This window comes from Rhagoletis zephyria, unplaced genomic scaffold, assembly GCF_001687245.7.
Source record: "Rhagoletis zephyria isolate East Lansing unplaced genomic scaffold, Rhagoletis_zephyria_1.1 Rzeph_scaffold_00005, whole genome shotgun sequence".
NCBI classification, from domain to species: Eukaryota; Metazoa; Arthropoda; class Insecta; order Diptera; family Tephritidae; genus Rhagoletis; species Rhagoletis zephyria.
The window spans coordinates 1,119,764-1,130,558 of NW_016157089.1; the positions used below are offsets into that span (position 1 = coordinate 1,119,764).

The window sequence follows — 10,795 nt, forward strand, 5'->3', positions numbered from 1 at the left end:
GAAAGCATCTGATGAGGCGGCTCTTGGAGTTTTCGAGAGAAAGATTCTGCGAAAGATTTACGGACCTTTACGCGTTGGTGATGGCGAATATCGCAGACGATTTAACGATGAGCTGTATGAGCTTTACAACGATATAGACATAGTGCAGCGAATTAAAATTCAGCGGCTCCGCTGGCTTGGCCATGTCGTTCGAATGGACAGAAACGCTACTGCTCTGAAAATATTCAACGCGGGCCGCGATACTGGTAACAGAGGAAGAGGAAGGCCTCCTCTGCGTTGGAAAGAGCAGGTTGAGAAGGACTTGGCTTCACTTGGCGTCAGTTAGCACAGAAGAGAAATGACTGGCGAGCTGTTTTGGATTCGGCCAAAATCGCTTAGGCGGTTACAGCGCCAATAAAGAAGAAGAAGAGATACTGCAAAACGTTCTGTGTCACTTATTACCTCTGGTGCTTAATTCATCTGTTATCTGTATCTGATCGCTTCTGGCAATCGTTCGTCTTCATCAGCCAAAGGCAGACAGTTGCGTCATTCGTTTATTAGGATGTAACGATTTGCAGATGCATTCCGGTACAATTAAGAGACCATATACAGTATCGGTCATATCTATAGCACGCCATTTCAAAGTGATATTGTGTGCCACTTATGTTTATTTAACAATTCGTAGAAACCTACAAAAAAGTCCAACAAAATTTCACTTAAATTTCAAACTTTTTTCTCGGAAGTGTTAGAATTTTTTTAAGTACACAGTTTTTTAGCCCCTGCAATTTTAGTTTGATAATTCAGATTTCAAGTGGCTACGAATTACCGTTAATTTTTTAGAATTTTTTTTGTCGCATTGGCTTCCATATCGTCGGTCCCTACGAAGAGTAGCACATTTCACTATTCGCGTGGAAGACTAGCACATTTCACTATTAGCATGGAAGACTAGCACATTTCATTATTCGCGTCGAAAAGTAGCACATTTCAGATTTTCGCGTGGAAGAGTAGCACATTTCACTATCGCGTGGAAGAGTAGCACATTTCAGAATTTTGCGTGGAAAAGTAGCACATTTCAGATTTTTGCGTAGAAGAGTATTTGCGTGGAAGAGTAGCACAATTAGGGTTTAAACTAAATCATAAAAGCATAATTTATATTGGAAATTCAAGAGCTTATTTTATATTTCTATAATTCCATTATAAAATTTATGAAATTCAGACGGTATATAGCGTTTAGTGATCATTTGCTGGAGATCATCCACTTTTATTTTTTTAAAGGCATTTTTCCCCTTTAAGCTTTAAGCAATTCATATTGTTTTATGGTTAACCATTGAAATTTTGTTTTCAAAATGTTCAATTTCAAATAAAATAAAGTTCATTTAAAAAAACCATGTAAACCCACGCTTAAAATTTTGTAGAAATCTAAAAACAATCAACTAATTTTCATTCAAATTTCAAATTTAATACTCAGAAGTGTTACAATTTTTTTGAGTATGAAGCTTTATAGCCGATTCAATTTTAGTGTGATAATGTGCATGGTGGAATAATAACAAGGTGTTGTCAGTAGCGACGTGTTTCTTGTAATTTTGACAAGATCGGCATGCTTATTTTCAGTGCTGCCGATCTTAATTTTTATACTACTATTCGTTGGGAAATGGTATCTAAACTACTCCATTTTAGTATTTGGTTTTATCGCGATTTTTAAAGAACTTGGTGTTTTCAGAACGATATTAATATTTAAAATTGCTGGGTTTGTATAATTTGTGTCCTCAAAATATAAAATATAAAAGATATCGTGGTGATCAATGGAAAAAGACGTACACAAAAATCGTATGAAAGGCGATTTTTTTATATTAAATATCTTTTGCTGCATTAAATTATGATTTCGCTTATATTATCGATATTTATGTGTTTTAATCTATTTCAAAAATTATTTAGTCTTATACGAAATTGCTTTATTTTACGGCTTTTACTTTTTTATAAGTTACAATATATGTCCAAGCTGTGTGGAGCTGACGATACAAGCATATATTCAGGCTTATAAGCCTGTGATTATACATTTTTCTACATTTAATTTGAAATAGTATGCACAAACGGATTAAAAGTAGTNAAATGTTCAATTTCAAATAAAATAAAGTTCATTTAAAAAAACCATGTAAACCCACGCTTAAAATTTTGTAGAAATCTAAAAACAATCAACTAATTTTCATTCAAATTTCAAATTTAATACTCAGAAGTGTTACAATTTTTTTGAGTATGAAGCTTTATAGCCGATTCAATTTTAGTGTGATAATGTGCATGGTGGAATAATAACAAGGTGTTGTCAGTAGCGACGTGTTTCTTGTAATTTTGACAAGATCGGCATGCTTATTTTCAGTGCTGCCGATCTTAATTTTTATACTACTATTCGTTGGGAAATGGTATCTAAACTACTCCATTTTAGTATTTGGTTTTATCGCGATTTTTAAAGAACTTGGTGTTTTCAGAACGATATTAATATTTAAAATTGCTGGGTTTGTATAATTTGTGTCCTCAAAATATAAAATATAAAAGATATCGTGGTGATCAATGGAAAAAGACGTACACAAAAATCGTATGAAAGGCGATTTTTTTATATTAAATATCTTTTGCTGCATTAAATTATGATTTCGCTTATATTATCGATATTTATGTGTTTTAATCTATTTCAAAAATTATTTAGTCTTATACGAAATTGCTTTATTTTACGGCTTTTACTTTTTTATAAGTTACAATATATGTCCAAGCTGTGTGGAGCTGACGATACAAGCATATATTCAGGCTTATAAGCCTGTGATTATACATTTTTCTACATTTAATTTGAAATAGTATGCACAAACGGATTAAAAGTAGTAAATAGTTAGCATCTTTTCTAATACTTTAAAATGCGTGTCCGGAATAGACCTGCCGAAAAAGTGAGGTTAAGTTACTGACAACACGTTGATTCTTTTTGTCGCATTCGCTACCATATAACGAATAAACAAAATTTATTTTTATATGGAAGAAAACCGCAACAACGGAAATTTTTAGCCACTTGAAACTTGCACATTATTGCAATAAAATTGAAAGGGCTTTAAATCTATATACACAAAAAATTCTGAGAAAATAATTTTGACATTTGGATGAACATTTTTAGATTTTTTTAGTTTTCTACAAATTTGGATTTATATGGACTTCTTCGGAGAATGAACTTTATTTTAATGAAAATTCTTAAAAATAAATAAATGAACATAAGTGGAAAACATATCACTTTGAAATGAGGTGCTCTTGATATGACTGCATTTACATTAGGTGGTCCAAAACAGTAAAGTCGGAATTGTAATGCTCTAACCCCCTAGGATTGTTCTATATAGAAAAAAGTGTACTATGGGGTATTTTAAAATCAAAAAATATTTAGAGGACGGTCAAAGCGCTCAAAGTTTTCCATGTATTTTTATATGGGGAAAACAACTTTTCGTAGAAATGGTAAAGAATTCTTGAATCAATATTTTTCGATCGGAAAACTCTGGTTCTCTTTAGGAGACTTACAATAATAATACCCAATTATTTAATTAACAATTTTTTAATACTAACGGGGTTTTTGTAGGTTTTTGGCGGACCTGCAAATTATAGTTGCGATGAAAAAATGGTTAAATAAACAATTGGGTATTATTATTGGGAATCCTGCAGATGAAGAGTTTTCTGATAGAAAAATATTAGTTTTTTTTTTAATTTCCAAACCATTTCTACCAAAAGTTTTTTTCCCCATATAAAATACATGGAAAACTTTGGGCGCTTTGAGCGACCTATAAATATTTTTTGTTTTCAAAATAAAAAATAGGTGTATATTTTTTCTGTATAGAACAATCCTAGGGGTGAGAGCATAAAAATTCCGACTTTACTTTTTCACATGCATTTTTGGACCACCCTAATGTGCATATATGTTTCTCGTATTTATAAATAGATTCCCTGAGGAAGACGCGAATATGCGTCAAAACAAGTAGGAGGAAAAAAAACGTTTATTCTATTTGTAATAAAATACCGAAACGCTCAATACACAACATTAAACTCTCAGCTTAGTCGAGGAGAAATAATTATAACGTACATGTATGTTTGTTTTTTGTACGGCTGCTAGTACCACTTTATATGAATTCGCTACTCTTCTACGCGAGAATCTGAAATGTGCTACTCTTCCACGCAAAAATCTGAAATGTGCTACTCTTCCACGCGAATAGTGAAATGTGCTAGTCTTCCACGCAAAAGTCTGAAATGTGCTACTCTTCCACGCAAAAATCTGAAATGTGCTACTTTTCGACGCGAATAATGAAATGTGCTAGTCTTCCACGCAAAAATCTGAAATGTGCTACTTTTTGACGCGAATAATGAAATGTGCTAGTCTTCGACGCGAATAGTGAAACGTGCTAGTCTTCCACGGTAATTTGAGATGTGCTACTCTTCGTTGGGAGCGACGATATAATGAATAAACTCAATTTATTTGTATATGGAAGAAAACCGCAACACCTTTGGCGAAAAAATTCTAAAAAATCAACGGTAACCTTTATCCACTTGAAACTTGCACATTATCAGACTAAAATTGGGCTATAAAAATGTGTATACAGAAAAATTATAACACTTCCGAAAAAAAAGGTTGAAACTTAGGTGAAATTTTGTTACATTTTTTTGTAGTTTTCTACAAATTGTTAAACTTGGGTTTATATGGGTTTTGTTAGAGAAAGAACTATATTTTAATTGAAAATTCTTAAAAATAAATAAATAAACATAAGTGGTACACAATATCACTTTGAAATGGCGTACTATAGATATGACCGATACTGTAAGTGTTAAGAGTACTAATAGACATAGACCGTTTTGCAGTATCACCAACGGTTTGGGTCACTGTATTTACAATACAAAAAAACTCAAGCTATGTTCATATGTATGTACATACATGTATACTCTGCAAACCATTTTTCAGAGTATTCTGAATTGTAGAGAAATTTTAAAGAATTCGTATAGATATCCGATTTTTTGCCGAATTTTCTAAAATGAGATAAACTGTACACACTTAGATTCTTTTCAGAAATTTCGGAAGAAAATCGGTAAAGCAATGAGAGTAATGCTGCTATGTGAAGATTTTCCAGCAGAATTTTTTCAGAATTTTCTTCATTTAGCGTACAGAAATTTCTTTACGAATTCGTGTCAACCACTTCATATTATTTTCTTTGAAGATTCGTAAAAAATCGTTAAAGAAAAAAGATTCTCCTAAATATTTCGTTAAGATTTCGGGAAATTTGGTTTACATTGAGTTTTTTTAACCGACTTCCAAAAAAGGAGGAGGTTATCAGTTCGTGGGAATATTTTTTTTTTATGCATGTAACCGCATAACTTTACACCCCGTCAACCGATAATTCGATAATTCTTTTTGCAACGGAAAGGTAGTGTCTCAGAGGTGGTCCCATACTAATTTGGTTTAGATCCGATCAATGAATCATGAAATATATGGATATATATATATTTTCTTTAAGGCGATTTTTTTTGCTAAAAATTACTTGGTATTCAAGTTTTTGGAATCACACCCGTACGCTGTAATCCGAAAGTTCGTAGTTACGAATTCGTAGCTCCTTTCCGAAAATTCGAAAATTGGTATGCTGTAATCCGATCCTAACTATCAACGGCGTTGCCAACTAAAATAGTGAAATTCGAAGTTCTGAATCAGCTGCTTTGACAGAAACAAATCAAAATAAATATAGTCGCAAATGCATAGTGAAATTATAAATAAATTAGTTAGTTAGTAACAGTTGCATTAAGATACAAAAGAGATTGCTAGGAGATTGTTCTGATCCATTTAGCTTAAATGATAAAATGTAAGCTCCCTCCTTTTAAGGGCCTCCATTCCACTAGATATTGTGCCGCTTTAATTCTTGGAACGCTTTCCCATAATTCCACCACATCCTCTTTAGCTCCAGGCATACCAACATTACGAATTTCGATGATGGCCTACGAATTTCGAAATTACGATACGACAACGCGGGTTTCAGCATACCAATTTTACGATTTGTAGCAAAATCGAAACTACGACGGATTACAGCATAGGGGTGTCAGCTTACCTTGATGTTTCGCCCACCGTCATTTTTTCGAGTGCAATTTCAACACCTTCGATAACCTCACAATCACATCCTTCGCCGTAATCAAACTCCACATCGCGATCTTCAAAAGTATTTCCATTATACTTGCCAGTTAGGTGAACTGTAATGGAAATAAATTAACTTATAGTCATCCATAATTTTTAAATGCAAGTTTTTTGCGTTGCAATTGACTACCAATAATATCGTACTGAGTCTAGTGACCCTATTGTGTATGGTGTCGATGGGCAACCTTATACTAAAATTAGCATCACGTATGGCTACTGGCTACTGACTGTCGGCTACTGAGTCTAGTAGCGGAATTTTCAGTTTCCCGCTATCGACGATTTTGTTATTAGTTCACATAAATTGTTGAACACATTGGAGCAAAGTTGCCAATTACTTGGAAAAGTTCATGTTAAAAAAGTAAATTCGGATGTTTTCTGAGCTTTTCTATATACTGATACTAATCGCTATACATAATACAACTTACGATACTGGTAGCCATGGCCAGCAACTAGACCCCAGTCGCCATACATAATAGGGCCATAAATGTTTTCTTTTAATATACACTAACCGGCCAGCACTTAGAAGATATGTTTATATTTAACTTGTTATAAACAAGTTTATTTACCTTTAACCAGAGCTCCTTCACCAGGCGACCGTTTTTTATCACTACTTTCGATAATGTATCTCTCGATGCTACCATCTTTATTAGGGCTGACATCTTCACCATGCCATCCAAGCATTTCCAACTGCAATGATATTTCATGCGTTTTGAAGTCACGGGCTGATTTCCGAAAAGTATTTATTTCGAGGGTGGTGCAAAAAAATTTGGGGAACGTGGCACACTCACCTCACAAGCTTGAAAGAGCAAAGACCAAGTAGGTATCTTTCTCCTCAGACTACAGGGCTCCTATTGTTGTAACATCATAAAAATTCGCCAGAGTTTTTTGGGAGTGATGCTGGAGTGACAGTTCTTGGCCAGATATACGTACATAAATCTGGGTCGTTCCGGTGGCATAAATGCAGTTGGGCTCCAAATCTCAAATTAAAAAAAAAATATTGGAATCGATAGAGATGATTGAGCTGAGTATAACGGTGTACTTCTTTTTTTGGGCAAACAACAAACACCAGAAATATCAAAGGCTAAATTTCAAAATAAGCAATTTTTGAAACCAAGATTTCTCAAAAACGAATGAATGGATTTTAAAAATTTTGATCTCATTTAATAGCAAATTTGGTTCCCTTTAATTTGCTATACGTACTTTATATATATGTTGTATAGTTCTTACAAAAGTTGAATTAATGTAAAAGAATTATAAAAAAAGCTTACAAACCCTAAGTTCGGCCGACGCCGCCTACGCAGAAAGGTGTTCTCTGCAAAAGGTGTTCAGTGCCTTTTCTTCGCAACACAGAAAGAGAATTCTACGTTGTGAGGGTTATAATCCCTAAGTGCGGCCGCAGGCCGCCTACGCAGAAAGGTGTTCTCTGCAAAAGGTGTTCAGTGCCTTTTCTTCGCAACACAGAAAGAGAATGCTACGTTGTGAGGGTTATAATCCCTAAGTGCGGCCGAAGGCCGCCTACGCAGAAAGGTGTTCTCTGCAAAAGGTGTTTTTTTTTTATAATTATTTTACATTAATTCAATTTTTGTAAGAACTATACAACATATATATAAAGTACGTATACCAAATTAAAAGGAATCAAATTTCCTATTAAATGAGATCAAAATTTTCAAGATACATCCATCCGTTTTTAAGAAATCTTGATTTCAAAAATTGCTTATTTTGAACTTTAACCTTTTATAATTTTTGTTGTTGTTGTTGTTTGCCCAAAAAAAGAAGTATACCGTTATACTCAGCTTAATCATCTCTATCGATCCCAATATTTTTTTTTGTTTTTTGAGATTTGGAGCCCAACTGCATTTGTTCCCCGGTGTACTTTAAATATTTGTGGCATTTTGTAAACAAAAACGATTTTTTCCCTATTTTAAAGAGGCTCGTCTGAGGAGCACTGCAGTCGGAGGTGAAAGAAAAACATGCCACTTTGGTCTTTGGTTTTTCAAGCTGGAAAACGGGACGGTGCCACGTTCTCTGCATTTTTTGTACCAGCCTCGAACAAAGGAAACGTTGACATGTATGTACCTCAAATATTAGTGTTGAGTTGGGAGGAATACTAGGTGGGCTTCCAGCTACACCGTAAGCATATTCAGGAGCACATGTGAGAAAGCATTTCTCATTTAATTTCATTGTAGCCACGCCCATATCAAAGGCCTTGATGACATGTCCTGCGGAATGAATAATAATTCATTTTAATTTATTAAGAAACTTCTAGAATTTAACCTTTTCCCAAATCAAACTCAAACGGTTCACGTTCCACGCTCGAATCAAACACGGTTCCATCGACTAATCTTCCCGTATAGTGTAAGGAAACCTTACAACCATTCAACGGATGCTCGTCGCCTTGTCCATCCTTAATTATTTCTTTCAGCACACCACCATCACCAGATAGATCAATTTTCTTATTTTCCGACATTTTATCTCTTTTTTCCGAGCTATCAACCGCTATTAATCGGATAACAAATGTTATTAGGAATGTTCCGATACAAGTAAATACGAGTATGTACTCGATACTTTTGTTTCGACACCAACAACTTTTTCTACTAGAATCGTTGTTTCGATACCCACTTGGTATCGAAAGAAGAGTACTTGTATCGAATCGATTTGAGCAAGTGTCATATCTTGTCGGCCATATTTTTTGGCATAAATGCCATGATTCAAAAAAGAAGGTAGTTTCATTTAATGACATTCGATGTTGTTGTTAACCATTTGGCTTTTAATAAAGTTATGAAGTTTCATCAAATTTATGCTACCTGATCACTAGAAGAAATATTTTTGTTTTAAGCAGAAGATTTTATCAGTACATTCAAAGATGTGGAATATGATGAATTAGAAAATTATGCCAGCTACATGATTTCGAAAATGGGGTTGACGACTAGGTTTCAGAAAGCATGAAGAAAGTGTATACTTACATATCGTCGCTTAAAGTACAAAACCGCGTATCGTCGTTCTGCAAAACCGCGTAATAGGCTGTTTTTGCTTACGCGTAAAAGCACATTTAGCGCATTAAGCTCTAAATGCTACTCTAAATGTACATTTATCCATACAAAATTCGTCACCTAAATGCAACTAAATGCAACTCCATTTGTGCATTAAGGGTCTAAATGCTAAAAGCAACCCTGTGATCTTCCAAAATTTCCACGATTCGAACATGGTTTAAAGGGAAAAAGTGGCAACATTGTTTTTTCGAGTATACAGTTGCTAGCTGCGTTTCAGTGATCGCCGATCGAGATTTCTTTTATTTTGCATTACATATTTGGATAAAGAAAGTTAAGCAAATTCAACATCGATTTGATGCTGATAGAAATCTGGATCAATTTGTGATCAACTCTGTTTGGTTTGTTTCCTAATTAAGTGAGGAAATTTTAATTGACAGCACCGACAAATGAATATATACACAAACAAATGTTCGGTTATGGTTAAAACAATTCAAGTTTTTGTATTGAATTTTTGGTTTGAAATTTATTTTTTCCTTTTCAGTAGGGTTTTTGCACATTATCTTCTGCGTGAGAATTGATCGTAATATATACGCATCTAAATAAGAGACTGGAACACGGCTGTTTCTCAAAAGCATACGATTTCGAACTCGGGTAAATGTACATTTGCTAAATGCTATAGCATGAACGCTCTTCGAAAACATATGTTCGAAAGTGCTAAATGTTGCATTTTAAATGCAGCAAAAACGCTGCATAAATCACATTTTTTGCCAAAAATTGGATTTGCTCACATAAGCTCTTGGCTCAAGCCTTATCCAATTGTCCTGAAATGCGATTTCTTTGTAAAAAAAGAGAAGCATTTTGAAATATCAGTGTTTTTACTCTCTACAAAATAATTTATGCAACCTCAACAGTGTTGCCATCTTTTGATTTTCAAAAAGCACCAAAAACTTGGGAAAAAAGCGTTTTACCACATTAAAAGCACCAAATTTTGGGAAAATTTTCCAATAATGGACCAGGCTTTGAAAAAAAAAAATGAGGGGGTTTAGAGCGTCTTTTTGTGATTCTAAATCTGAAAACCCCCCCCTCCGGAGGCTTATAGTTTTTAAGTAATTCGTTGTTAAAGTTGTAAAAAAAAGTGCAATTTAACCTCACATTTTCCTTTGTACATCGAGTGAACTGAAATTGCGGTGCTGCCACACATCACAAAAAATATGTAAAAAAAAGTACTGAAAAGGGAATCAACGAAAACGTAAATAATAAAGTGGACATGTACATATATGATATAGCTTTTTTATTGGATATTTTCACTATATATGGAAGAATTGATAAAAAAAAGGACCGCAGGTGAAAATTTTCAGGATATATGGAAGTATTGGATTTTTTAGAAAAATGCGCCGTAGGCGAAAATTTGTAATAAAAAATCGCGCGATTTTTTATTAAAAATTTTCAAGATACATGGAAGTATTGGATTCTTTAGAAAAAAGCCCCGCAGGCGAAAATTAATTAAATATATGTGCATAAATAAGACCGTAAAATTAATATTTTCCTTTTAGCCTTCAATCCCGTAATGCATCACAAAGTATTTTTGGCTAAAAAGAACTATTAACATTTTCAACGATATGGCACCTCATTCATGGCGGCC

At 34.0% G+C, this 10,795-nt stretch overlaps 1 protein-coding gene across 1 annotated transcript in view; it reads right to left on the reverse strand.

Annotated features, from left to right (window-relative positions):
* Fkbp59 (FK506-binding protein 59kD) overlaps positions 1-8,723 on the reverse strand; it is a 64,563-nt gene extending 55,840 nt beyond the window's left edge. The window contains exons 1-5 of the mRNA XM_017629751.1: positions 8,438-8,723; positions 8,240-8,382; positions 6,730-6,850; positions 6,079-6,219; positions 3,423-3,430 (exon numbers count right to left, since the gene is read on the reverse strand). Of these exons, the coding sequence (XP_017485240.1) occupies positions 3,423-3,430; positions 6,079-6,219; positions 6,730-6,850; positions 8,240-8,382; positions 8,438-8,630 (606 nt within the window). The 5' untranslated portion in view covers positions 8,631-8,723. The remainder of the gene's footprint in view (positions 1-3,422; positions 3,431-6,078; positions 6,220-6,729; positions 6,851-8,239; positions 8,383-8,437) is intronic.
* Positions 8,724-10,795: the final 2,072 nt, after the last annotated feature.